This window comes from Ammospiza nelsoni, chromosome Z (genome assembly GCF_027579445.1).
Source record: "Ammospiza nelsoni isolate bAmmNel1 chromosome Z, bAmmNel1.pri, whole genome shotgun sequence".
In the NCBI taxonomy this organism is placed as follows: domain Eukaryota; kingdom Metazoa; phylum Chordata; class Aves; order Passeriformes; family Passerellidae; genus Ammospiza; species Ammospiza nelsoni.
In genome coordinates, this window is record NC_080669.1 from 42161108 (window position 1) to 42174731 (window position 13624).

Consider the following 13624-nt stretch of genomic DNA (forward strand, 5'->3'; position numbering starts at 1 on the left):
AGTCCACCTGATGTGACGGTATTTTCAGAAAAAGTCCACGAGACCAACAAAATCAAGGTACTGCTCTCAAAATTCAAGTTGTAATCACTCCTGCACAACTTCTGTCTGTAACAATATAGCAGGTATGACTTCAGCTGAGGGAGGAACAGATCAAGATTTTGTTCTTCAGGAATTTCAGATTAGCAGACTCCTGCAGATTGCATCCTAGCAACACTCTGGATAATGGTGCCTACTGTTGAAGAGGTACTACTGTTTAAACACTTAAGACTGGACCAAAAAGAAAACTGTCCAAGTTTTGGCTGGGGAAGATTTTAATTTTTAATTTGGCTGAGGTAGATTTTAATTTTTTTGGTGGCTAGTATTGATCTGTGTTTTGGATTTATGCTGAACACATGGTTAATAATAAGGAGATGTTTTTGTTATTGCTGAACAGATAAGACCCAAGGCCCTTTCTGCTTTTGGTACTGCCACACTGGTGAGGGGACCAGGGTGCTTGTGAGAAGATACAGCCAGGACAGATGACCCAAAATGACTAAAGGAATATCATGCTGGTATATGAAGTGGGGGGAAATGGAAGAAGGAGAAAGAAGCCATGGCATTTGGAGCCACGGCATTTGTCTTCCCAAGATGGCTGAATGCCTGTCTGCCCACAGGAAGCACTGAATCAATTCCTATTTTTCTTTGCTTTTGTGTGCAGTTTTGCTTTCCCTATTAAACTGCCGGGACTTTTCTCACTTTTCTAAGTCTCTCCCCAGTCATATTAATGCAGGAATTAGTGAGCAGCTGCATGGGGCTTGGTGGCTGGCTCGGGTTAAACACAACTTTGCTCGCTATTTTAGCCCTGCATAGCTTTGTTCTAGATCCAGATCAGTGTAAAACACGCAAGTCCTCCTTGAAAAGGAGAGTGGAGTCTGTAACTTCTCTGCCAGCACAAGTGAATCATACACCTTTGTACACTACTCTGTAGATGTATGTCTTCTCTGTGCTCTCCTTCAGGATTGAGTTTTGAGGGATTTTTATAAGCCAACAATACTCAAGGGATTGAAAGCATAGCCTTCGCATGAAAGGATCTACAGACAACAGCTTCAAAGGATTATAAGAGAGATGAACTTTTCTGGTTCTTCACAGTATGACTTCTTATAAAAGATGACAGCAACCACTTCTTGTCCTGTCGTACTGGGGAAAAAAACCAAATAACAACAAAGCCAACAAACAAATCCAGAAGTAAAGTTTACTTTCACAGGGTGCATAGCTCTGCATGGAGTCCAAAGACCACCACTCTTGTCAGCAAGAGCCTGCTGGGCTCTTCAGGAGACACGCAAATGTGGAGCTCCAAATCTCTAGGATGCCCACACTGGAGCCAGGGTATCTCTGACACTTGGATGCCTATGGCTGCTACTGAACTCAGGCCTCCAGTACAACAAACCTGAGAGGAACCCAGGCTTTGAAATCCCCCTTCAATCCCCCCACTTCCTTGAAAGGGCATTTATTTTACTTCACTTGTTTCTGTCTTTTTTATGTCAAGACAACATTTTTAGGACACAGACGTAGTTTTGGAGATTCTACACCTACAAAGGAAAAAACAGTCGAAATTAAGTTTTTCACGTTTTCAAAACAACACGAAAGGGCATCGGTACTGCTATCTGGCCACAAACAGGCCCAGAGCCGGCTGAGGCCCAGAGCTGGCTGAGGCCCAGAGCCGGGGCGTCTCCGGGTAGGTGAGGGCCGGGAACCCGAGGAGGGAGGCCGAAGGTGAGGCACGGCGGCGTGAAGAGCCGGGACAGCTAGCAAGGGCAGAAAGAGGGCAAAACGCTGCCCGAGGGCCCCTCGACGGCTGTTGCAAGCACAGGGACGGCCCGGCGGGAGACGACAGCCGCGGCACCGGGGAAGGGGAGGGGGCCGGGGCCGGGGCGGTGACTCAGCGCCGCTCGCAGCGCATAAAAGGCGGGCGGCGGGCAGCAGCGGGGCTGGGTTGGCCGCCGCGGTCGGGGGCGTTGTGGCGGCCGTCGGGTCTGCTGGGAACGCGCCCGCGGGACACGACGGCGCGATGGGGATGGCCAAGCTGCGAGTGCTGTGCGCCGCCGTGGCGCTGCTGTGCGCGGCACCCCCGGGGTACCCCGGCGCCGTGCTGCCCGCGGGCGAGGGGGACGGGTACGGGGTGAAGCTGTGCGGCCGCGAGTTCATCCGCGCCGTCATCTTCACCTGCGGCGGGTCCCGCTGGAAGCGGCTCTCCCTGCTGGCGGTGGAGCCGGCGCCCGCGGCCGGTGAGTGTCCCTGGAGCGAGCAGAGCGGCAGGCGGCTGTCGAGGCGCTTCGCTCGCCGCCGAGCCACGGGCTGCGAGGAGGGATGGAGAGAATGGGAGGGAATGGGGAAGGGTGAGCGCCCCGCGGCGCCTCTGGCTCCTCCCGCCCTGCGCCGTTGAGGGAAGGTCCCCGTCCCTCTCTCGCTTTCCCTCTAGATCCTAGTTGGCATTTCCGAGACTTTTGGAAGGACGCCGTGAGATTCAGAGGGAAGGGGACGGCAGGCGCCGGGGCATTATTTGCAGGGATAATCCGCAAAGTTTTTGGTCAGTTCGGAGATGCTGCCGGCCGCAGAGGAGCTTCTGCTACAAAATCCCGCAAAATCCCACTTTTCCCCTCTCTTGGCCGCGTAGGGAGGTCTGTGGAGAGAAGCCATAGCCTGTCGCTATGGCTTCTCTCCCTTCCCAAGGCTCCGTAATTCCTGGGGCGGCAGAACGAAGTGGGGCTCCGGCGGGGTTTCCCTCCGGACGGGAGCCCTGGCGCCGCGCAGCCCGTCGGAGCTGCCGGGATGCGCGGGAGCGCACGGACGGGGCATCGCGCCCATGTTACCACTCCCCGGTGCTTCCCTGCATCAGAGAGTTGGCACGCTGGGGAGCGTGCACTCTGGTGCTCCGGGTTACAGTCTTTGGGCTGTGCTCTCAAGCTGCGGTAAACGTAACAGTAATTTTAAGTTATTAATTTATGTTGGTATTTTGAATACTGAAAAATAACGTTTTTTAAAAGGACAGAAGTTGTAGTTATGACTAAAACGTGCAATGGAAGAGATTATTTTCTTCTGATTATACACACTTTAGTGAAATAACCTAAGAATTCAGGCAGCTAATGAAGCTAGTATTCTGGGAATTTTTGCCACTTTTTTTCTCTCTCAACAGGTTGAGTGAAAGATAAAAGTAACCTTTGTAATTAAACCAAATTACTTACACGCAGCCTCTGTGGGAGTTATGTCCTTTCCCCGCAAATTTTGCTTTCCTTTTTGTCAACAGCAGCTTCTGATAACAGCAGTCACTAAGGAGCCTCTGCTATGCTGCATGAAGTCTAACTAGAAGACTTCACCCCAAAAGAGTATTAAATGGCAGTCACTGTCTAATTACTAAAGTAACTACAGCTACTTATATTTTTGCACATACTCAGGCTGCTGTTCTACCTGAAAGTTAGGTTCTATATACTAATTAGCCATATTTAAGTAAATATTGTGTGTTTACTTGCTGGATATTCTCATGTTCTTTCAGCTTTCTAAAACAAAAAAAAATGTATTAACAGCATTAAGATCACAAGACAAAGACTTGTTTCGGATTCTTTTAAAATTAGGAATTGAAGAAGATGTTTTTCTTCACATTAGCTGAAGTAAGCAATGCCACTTGCCTTGCAGAAGTAAAATCAAGAGAAACAGTGTAAGGTGAAAGGAAGTAGGGCTTTATTTTTGAGAACACTTTAGTCAGTGAGATGAAGAATGTTTCATAAGTAAATTCTGCAAGCCCCTGATATGCCTTGAGAAATGAAGGAAAAGAGAGTAAAGCATCAGTTTAAAATAGCTATAGAAAAATACAATCTAGGACTCAGTTTACATACAATCTTTGCTTATTTAGTCCTCCCTACATTTGTTCTTCACATGATGCTACTTTGTGTGATTGTGCATAGGAGAGGAGGGGTCTGATCTAATGCATCCAACAAGACACAGCTCTGTGGTGTTTCTGGATATGTGCCTTTACAACAAAATTCTGTTTCTGTGGAAAAATTGAGACTTCTCCATCAATAAAACTGCAGTTGTGACAGGATGCCTTTACTTCAGTTACAGTTGTTTCTGTGCATTCTGCATGTCTAACAAGAGGTATAGACTTTAAAACACAGATTCTGCTAAAAGTAAGCTACAAGTAAATCATGGTGGGGAGACTCCAAGTACTGGCAGTTCTCCTACATAACAGTGTTCCATTTAAAACTGAATGGGTTTTGTTGCTGTTTGTTAGAGCTGTGTAATCCTTTTGATGCTCCTACAGTCTGAATTTAAGATAAGTTTTCTCTTTAAAACAGATTCTGCACAAACAGCAAGTAACAAACTACTGGGAAGCTTCAACCTGCAATCAGTTTTGGATCCTGAAGTGGAGCAGCTGCAGAGAAGCAGCCCATTTCTTGGATGGGAGACGTTTAAGGACTTGTATAGTTTAAATTACTATAATGAATATGTACCTGTGGCGGGTGACTTTAAAAAGCTTGTTCGCCAGGTAGAGGAAGCTGTTCAGAAGGACAGAGGGGGAAAAGGAAATGCAAATCCTGTGGAATCAAGCAGCTACCTTTGGGCCAGGTATCCCAGAAGAAAACGGGAGTCTCTGGGTTTGGCAGGAATGTGTTGCAAATGGGGCTGTACAAAAGCTGAAATTAGTACTATATGCAGAGTTTAAAATCCTCTCTACACTTATGCATGAAATCAGTGTTTGTTGCAGTACTACTTGATTGATTACTTCATGGAGGAAGAAAACACTTGCTGTATTTTATCTTGTCTATATGTGCCAGTCAATATAGCTGGTTTTCTTTAAAAAAAACCCAAAACCAACAAAACAAACAAAACATAAATGTAATTGCAATGAGTTTGTTTTGCTGCAGTAACTTCTAATCTATATTTTTTACTAAGTCTTTTCATTTTAATGTTGAGCCTTTACACTTATATTACGAATGTATTATATCTTTGTAACACTTTAAGAAGAACTTCAATATTTCAATAAAATGTAATTATACTAAGTGTTGCCAAATTATTGTTCCTCTGTCGAAATAATGAATATAGAATCATAGGATGGCTTTTGTTGGAAGGGACTCTAAAGATCACCCAGTTCCATCCCCCCTGACATAGGCAGAGACCCCTTCCCCTGGATGAAGTTGTTCAGAGCCCCATCCAACTTTGGCCTTTAATACTGCCAGGGATGGGGCATCCACAGCTTCTCTGGGCAATCTGTTCCAGAGTCTCAACTCATAGAGAACAATTTCTTCCTCAATGTCTATCCTAAATTCTCGCTCTTTTAGTTTGAACCCCTTATTTCTACTGCTACTAACTTTCTAATGAAGAGTTCCACCAGCTTCCTTGTAACATCCAACAATAATAAAATGGGATTCATGGTACAAAGCTGTAGAGGAAGAATATTTTGCCACTTGAAATCCCACTTGACACTGACTCAGCTTGCTGATTATTTTGACCACATGTTTTCCATTTCCTTGTAGCTGCAGAATTGTTTTTATGCAGTGTTATCTTTATAGAGACTTTACTGCAACACAACATTTGCAGCCTGTTTTTTTTTTTTTATATTGATGTCTAGGTTTAAATAGTTAGAGTATTAACACTTCAGTCATTCCTTGTTTACTTTACTTCCCCATTTTTTCCCTACTGCTGCTGAGAGTGCTGGATGTGCATCAAGTAACTTGCTGTACAGACACTCAGACATCTTTCTGTGCATTCTTAAAGTATGCTGGTCTACACTAATTCGGATTTTCTTCTAAGTTGCTAATTGGTACTGTATTTATGAATAGCTGATTTATTCCTTGTAGTTTCTAATCCTTTTGCCTTCCTGCAAAGAAAGGATTAGTTTTTCTCAGCTGTAAAAAAAGTTATATTTCTAGCAATATGGTTCCTGAGGTGAGGGTTTTGGTTTTCCTGACCTCTTTGTGATGCTCAAGGTAACTTTGTACCAGCAGTTGACTCAAAGTATGCTTCAGGACTTAGGCTGTGTGGTTGATGCCTTTGGCTTTGTTCTTCAAATTATCTTTTGACAAGTATTCATTGATTAGACTACTGCTCTCTGCAATTATTGCATATTTTTAAAAAGCCTTTTCTTAAGATATTATAGTTACTGCAGGAATTAGGCATCTATCAATCCTTTTTATTTTTTTAAGACACGAGTTTAATTCAGTAGAGATTGGGCAGAATGGACATTCAGTATGAATGCTGTTATCTTCCACGTGAAAAGAACCATCTCTTCTGTCCTTGTAGAAATATTTATGAAGAAATTAGTTGTCTTCTTAAATGTCTTAGTTGTAGTGACTCTAAGATGCTTTTTGCCACTCTGAATGGAAACAGCAACTGTGTGACATTCTGCTATAGTTTGGGTGAGTTTGTTTTTGCAACAGATTAGCTAAATGTCTATAGCCTGGCTTCCAGAAACTTCTCTCCACAGATAGTTTTGGGGTTGGGTTTTGATTAGGATTTCCTATAAGATTACAGGAGGAGTTTGAGGGGAAGTACTCCTTATTTTTGAGCAGTTTCAAGAATTTTTGGAGTTAAGATTACTTAGTAGCAAGGTGAGGAATAAGAGGTAAATAGAATCCCTACGAAAAGCCACAATATGAGAATTCCATGCGAGAAGAAAGTGAAAATTATCCTGTATGCATTTGTCTTGCTAGAAAACCGTCTCCCAAACTTTTGAAAAGGAATATTGGAGAAGGTGAATGGTTATAGCCAGTAAATGGTTATAGCAGACTTGAGTGAAACAAAGATGTAGTTAAAACCTTAAATTTGTGAGTTGAATGGAACAATCTGGAGTTTAACTTGCTGGGTTAGATGTAAGCCATTGGTAAAACTATAAACAGTGTAAGTGAAAATAGTGTTTGAGTGGAAGTGTTTCAGGCTGAGATGGGATTATAAATAGAAAAATCAGACTGATATAAACAGGCTTTTCTCAGAGGCATGAGTCAACCCAGAGAAAAGGTGTAATTTGTGTTTTCATTTGGTTTCTCTAATAGGCCTTGTCATAGTCTGTAACAACTTTACCAGGCAGGCCATAGCAAAGGCAAAGGCACAGACAACAGTCTGTGTTTTATAGTAAGAAAATATTTGTGTACATATTACAGTGTGCAAATGGTTTCCTTTCCTTTTTCCTTCCCTTCCCTTCCCTTCCCTTCCCTTCCCTTCCCTTCCCTTCCCTTCCCTTCCCTTCCCTTCCCTTCCCTTCCCTTCCCTTCCCTTCCCTTCCCTTCCCTTCCCTTCCCTTCCCTTCCCTTCCCTTCCCTTCCCTTCCCTTCCCTTCCCTTCCCTTCCCTTCCCTTCCCTTCCCTTCCCTCCCCTCCCTCTCCCTCTCCCTCTCCCTCTCCCTCTCCCTCTCCCTCTCCCATGGCACTAGGCTGTATTTTCTAATGGTTTCTTTGCCATGTAGCCAAAGGTGACAATTATGTGTCACTCAATTGAACAGGTCTTGAGGATGCCATCTGCCTGGTGCTTGTGTCACTTGGTGTCCAGAGGTACTTTTTTAAGAGGAGAAACAAGGCTTTTTTGTAAAATGAGGTGTCTGACTATTTGGGTGGGGAAAGCAAACACACTTTGAAGTAAACATACTTTGGAGCAGACAGCTCAGAATGTAAAGTAATGATTGAGTTGGGTACTGATCCAGATAGCAGAGCACAGGGACACTGCTGAAAGTGCCTCTGGGAGTGCTGCCATGTGTATCCAGCAGCATAAACATGAGGACCACAGTGTAAGGGATCACATTCTGCTTACCATCACAACTGTTCAGAAACATACACTTTTTAATGAGGAAAAAATTGAGGTTTTTTCCAACATTTCTTTCACACACAAATTAGATATTGAGGAAAACATTGTTTTAGCAACTTGCCACTTACAGAAATTCCCAAAGTCCTGTTGATTATATCTTAGTATACGGGAAGTGTCCAATTTCTGGGTAATCTATTAAGATGTGTGAGCCAACTTCTGAACAGCTGTTTTTAGTTGATGAGCACAAAGAGGTATACCAGCACATTCCCATATTAGTGCTGCCATTTGTGTCCTCATGAGTGTATTCTGAATGTTTTGGGGAATTTTTTTCACTACGGGGGTAGTCTGAATCAGGTCTGACTATGACCTCCTAGAACAATGCCCAAAGACATGGGAATAATTCAGAGCAGTATGTAATAACAGGTTTCCCAGCTCTGTTCCCTGCTATTTCCTTGTTTTAAATCTGATGGAAAACTCTTAATGCAATTATGCAATGTGTTGATTGCCGTATAGCTAGAGCCCAGTACCTCAAGTAGTGATGATATGTAAGAACAAAGATGGCTAAATGTGCTACAGAGAACTGTGTTGCAAGTCCCAGAGACTTGAAAGATACATCTCCCTCCTAACTCTAGTCCTGTTTGGCCAATTCTTTATTTTGTCGGTTGTTTAAACCATAGAGGAAAATGTCCAGATTCATGAGTTACTGAAGATCTGCTGTCCATTTTTTTTTCTTTTTTAGCCTCCACTTGCAGGCAGGAAAAACACTGACATTTATTTTTGCCTTCTGGCAGAGCTGGAGACAGACTCAGAGTTAGCACTCTGAGTTTTAGGGAGACTTCCTGAGACTACAGTGTTTCCTACTCAGCTGGCAGTAGAGAAATGACTGTAGAAAATGACAGCTCATTTCCTACTCAGCAAATGGAACATGGATAGATTTGTATCCCACCTTCTGCTCTGCAGTCACTCACCTGTATAAGCAATTAGCTCAAAGGGGGTTCTTTCCTAATTTTTGCCACACTGCCACCGCACATTGAATGAATTCTATTCACACAGCTTTCATGTATCTTGGGAACAAACACCTGGGAAACCTGGGCTCAAACCAATGAGCAAACTTAGTCTGACTGGGTGTGAGTGCAGAGAGTCAAGAGGGCACCCATCGGCTCTCTGGAGATGCCCACTATGGAGGGGCTTTGATCCCAGCTGTGAAAGTATCTGGCCACACCTGGTCAGTCTGGGAAATTCATTAACACAATAATCTCTTAAAATTTATCTTTGAGTCTAAATTTAACTATAAACTTAGATTACAGATAAACTAAATTAGTTGACCTGAATAGGTGGTTGGAGATCCAAAAGATCCCTATGACACAGTCCACTGCTATCAATGAAGAGGCCATCAGGAAGCTAGGCTCTTTACAGCAGTATGTGGGGAGAAGATGAGAGAAAATACTGATAAAGTGAAACATGGAGGCACAGGCTGGAGATGAAAAGAAGCCTTTAGCCCACAAGGGTAATTTTGGCAGCAGGGCCATGACCCAGAGAAGTTGCCCCCAGTTTTGAGGAATTTTCAGGCCTGTCGGGGTAATGCCTGAAGGAGCCTGGTCTGACCCTGCAGCTGAGCATACCATGGGCAGAGTGTGGGACAGGAGCCTCACCCAGCATGCATTCCTCTGAGATTTCTCCTTCAGGAGTGCTGACCTGATACAAAACAGTAATTGATATAAAGACTTAGATGTGGAAGGAAGTATTTTCCTGGTGTGATCTTGAGGGAGCTAAACTGACACATCTTAGTTAATTATATACAAATATTTATTCATTGTATGATATTGTTCATTACATACTAGCAGATAACTAGCATTTATATATCTATACTTACACTATAATTAGGTTATTACATAGGAATAGGACAAGGACAAGGAAGAGGACAGGAAACAAAAAATGGCTTGATGTCTTAAATAATATTTAAAATCATGTATTAATTGGCATGCTAGAGACTTGGTTGGATGGTGGACACAGGCATGTATGACCCCTTCAGAAAAGATCTTTAACACTAAAAGGGTATTTCCAGGATGTTTATTCTTAGACCAGAAGGGCTTTTGGAAACTGGAGTGACTAAACATTTCTCAGTAAAAAGGATATTGCTGTTATGCAGGGGACTATGGTAGGCTGCAAATAAAGTTGTTAATGGAGATGAGTCTTTCTCTGTGTGATCAAAGGACTTAACAGAAAAACGTCATACTATTGGGAAATTTAAATTACCATTTTGATGAGAAAGTGATACAAAAGGACACAAACTACATAGAAAATTCAGGAAGGTGTTGAAGCACTCTGCAGAAGATGGAGAAAACAACTGGAAGAAAGTGTGCTACTTAAGAAAAGATCTAGCTGAGAGTGTGGACACAGTGGGCACCATAAGAAAAGAATTTACCAACATAGAGTAGCTACAAGGATTAAAAGTATTTCCCTGATTTTAATTCATCACATTATTAGTCACTTACCAAGGATCTGTTGTTGATTAATGATCTGCCTCAGGCATGGCAGGATCTGTCAGTGTCAGGTAAGGAATCTGAAATCCCAAGAAGTGTCCCTACTCATGGGGACAGTCATCTGTTGCACAGTCCAGCTGCAGTTCAGGCAGAGCTGCAGCTGGGTCCATCCTGATGGTGGTACCTATTGAGTGAAGTAGTTGGCTGCTGGCGAACAGTAGAGGCTAGACAGATGCCCTAATTTTAGCTATGGTGTCCTGTTCCCTGCGTTGGATTACATGCATTCTTAGGTTTGGAACACCATTTGAAATCTGGAATATTTTCCAGACCACATTTATGCCCTTTATGAGGGCCAGGGCTTGTTAAGTTAGGTGTTTGCCTCCCCCAGGCTTAGACTCCAAAATTGTTAATAGTTATCTGTGGGAATTCAAAGAGGATGAGAGAGGTTTCCAGTGGTAGGAAAAAAAAATATAAACTGTGCAAGACTGGACAGAAAACTACAGATCAGAATTTAGTCTAATTCAAAGGGCAAGAGGAAATGTAGCAAACAATCAAGTGAACACTATGAGTACTTAGATGATGAAGTGCCATCAACATGGATTAAAAAAATCAAATCAAATATTGTGATTAGATGTTACATTTCTTGCTATCAAAACTTATAGTATTCATAATTAAACCAGGGTAAGACAGAACAAACTTAATTACTAGAAAAGATTCATTCTGTCAGATCCTCTTTGAATCATGTTTCTGCTATTTAACAAAGGTGTGTTTTCAAGGCAGAGAGACAGATCATCTGAATTCACAGCATCTTCCCTTTGGTATAGTATTATTTGACATTTCTATTAATTGCTTACATGGAGTGAGACAGTGAAGTTGCAGAAACTGGCAAACAGATGCAGAGGAATTTACAAACAGTATTGAGAAGGAAGGGACTGGAATTACATTGGAAGGCTTCAATCTGGTCTTCAAAAATTAGGGAAATTACTTCCTATGTTTAGGAACAATCAAAATCTTTTGCTATCAAAACATTCTTTTAAACAGCAATGTCTTTGGCTGGCTTTGCTGGCACACAAATGAATAGAGAGAAAGGACCCTTATGGTAGTCCTTTTTTTCTTGAAGACTGAAGTCAAGCTTAAGTTCAACCTTAAACGTTACTTGGGATCTTCTCAGACGTATTTTCAGAGGTAAGAATCTGCTTATTTGTAAGCGCCACACTCCCCATGCAAAAGCTGCTGTATGCAGACTAGATGTTAAGGCTGATTTACCTTTTTCATTTATAGATCAGTATCTTTGAGAAGAAGCCAGAGCTAAAAGTGACCTGATAGTTAGAAAAGTCCATTGATCTGACCAGATGTAGCTCAGGAAACACATCCAACATCCACATTTAATAGCTGCCTTTTTCAACTGCTCTTGATGTAATTGTTTAGCTTTTTGTCATTTTGTTGCTCTTGTTAGTTAAACTCAATAACAGATTAATTATTGCTAAGAGAAGTTCTTGTTGGGGAGAAATTACTGCAATTTTAAATGCATTGCAATACCCTTAAGCTAGATACTCAGATAAATTTAACTATTTTAAATAATTGATTTGTTAACATTAAATTTCTTCATGAAGTCTTCTAAAAGTTATGTGAAATTTGTTCTATACAATGTAAAGACCAAAGCTAAAATGACTTGTCTAGGTTCACTAGAAGAGGAGACAAGAGTACAGTGTCAAAGTGAAATCCCTTATACAATTACATTTGTTGGACACTTATTCTTTTTTTAAGAAGACAGTAATATGATTCAGCTGTATTACAGAGGAGATGAAACAAAATGATAATTTTCTTTCCCCATGCAACATTCTACCAGATATCAACCAGATAAAATTGATTGTATATATTTAAAATATTTGTACTGATCACATACTTTGAACTTAAACAGAATTTTTTTGCTACTCTTGTTTAGGTAGTCTGATTTATGGCAGTTCTGATACAACTCTGCAATAGTATGTTTTTTTTCCCCTGACATGCTTAATCTAGCTTTTGATTCTCTTCACATTTCCATTTCTTCTGAGAGTGTTTTCCAGGGTGGCAGGTACCTTTATTGAAGTCATCTGACAAAACTGCAATCTTACTATTGTCCCTTATTACAATGAAACAAATTGAGATGTGTGTAATCAGACTTATCTCCACAGGTACAGTAGTTCAAGACCGAAGATTGACTGAAAATTATAAGTATTCTGTTCTGTCATTTTTTATGCAAGCAGAACATGCTTGACATGTTCCTCTCTGTTCAATCATTCGATTTGAAGATCCTAAAACACAGACAATAGAAGAAAATGGTGTTTGGGGGACATCCAGTGTGTTGGACCCTGGCTACTATTTATTGGACACTGCTCATTACTAGACAGTGCCCTCAGGGGGGAGGAGGAAAGCAGACCAGAAGGCACTGTGGCCACTCAAACTGCAGCTGAGTCAGGGGAGTAACCCCTGCTGGTAGCAGCTGCCCCTGCACAGAAGAAGAAATCCGAAACCAAATCAGTTTACTTGGTGAGAGATGAAGAGGAAGCAGAACCCTCACCACAAGAGGAAGAGGCAGGGCCAGAGATAATTATGCAATCCCCACCCCTCGGTGAGCTACAAGACATAGGAAAAAATTTCAACCACCGAGCGGGGAGGCTCTGTTGGTCTGTTTGCTCCAAAGCTTTTTATTGTGTCACATGGTATGAAACCAGATGGTAGCAAAGCCAAGGAACTGAGATCCCTGTCACAGAATTTGGGCAATGACAAGGGGATTGGGAAGAGGACAGAAACTCTTAGCCTCCAGAGGTGATTTCTGTCAAATGGGAGGGAAAGGTGTTCTTTGTAGGAAGACTAGTACACAAAAGGGTGTTTGCTGCTGTGAACAAAAAAAAAAAAAAACATTCCACAAGATAGTGCCCAAAAGCAGTAAGGTGCAGAAAGCTCACACAGCTTTATGTCCCTTCCCTCCGCCAGTCTGAAAACAACTAAGAGCTGGAATAAAACAAACTTGGAAGACAGATCATCCATGTTGCGCTGCTCATTTCTTTTTTTTTTTTCTGGATTGCTGAGCTCAGCTGTGTTTGGCACTGTTCCCCAGGCTTAGCTTAGTCCCATGTGGCTAAGGGCAGCACCAGTGGGGCTTGTTTTGGCTCAGCTGGAGCTTTGGGCTCTGCATGGCTGCTTCTGCTCTGCCAGAGCCAGGGTGTTCAGTCCACTGGGCCCAAAAGAACAGAGAAAGGACCAGGGTGACAGAGCAGGGCTGAGTGCACCAGGTGATCCTGACACCTTCTTGGCTAGGGAGAGCCAAGATGGCACACCTCCCCTTCTTGCTGATCCTTGGCTTTTCCTGCTGATACCATATCCCCATTGAT

At 42.5% G+C, this 13624-nt stretch overlaps 1 protein-coding gene across 1 annotated transcript; it reads left to right on the top strand.

Moving 5' to 3' along the window:
- The first annotated feature begins 2036 nt into the window (after positions 1–2036).
- LOC132086815 (relaxin-3-like) lies at positions 2037–4995 on the top strand. The gene is made up of 2 exons (XM_059492735.1): positions 2037–2264; positions 4329–4995. The coding sequence occupies exons 1-2, from the start codon at positions 2048–2050 to the stop codon at positions 4694–4696; spliced, it is 585 nt and encodes a 194-aa protein (XP_059348718.1). The 5' UTR covers positions 2037–2047; the 3' UTR covers positions 4697–4995.
- Positions 4996–13624: the final 8629 nt, after the last annotated feature.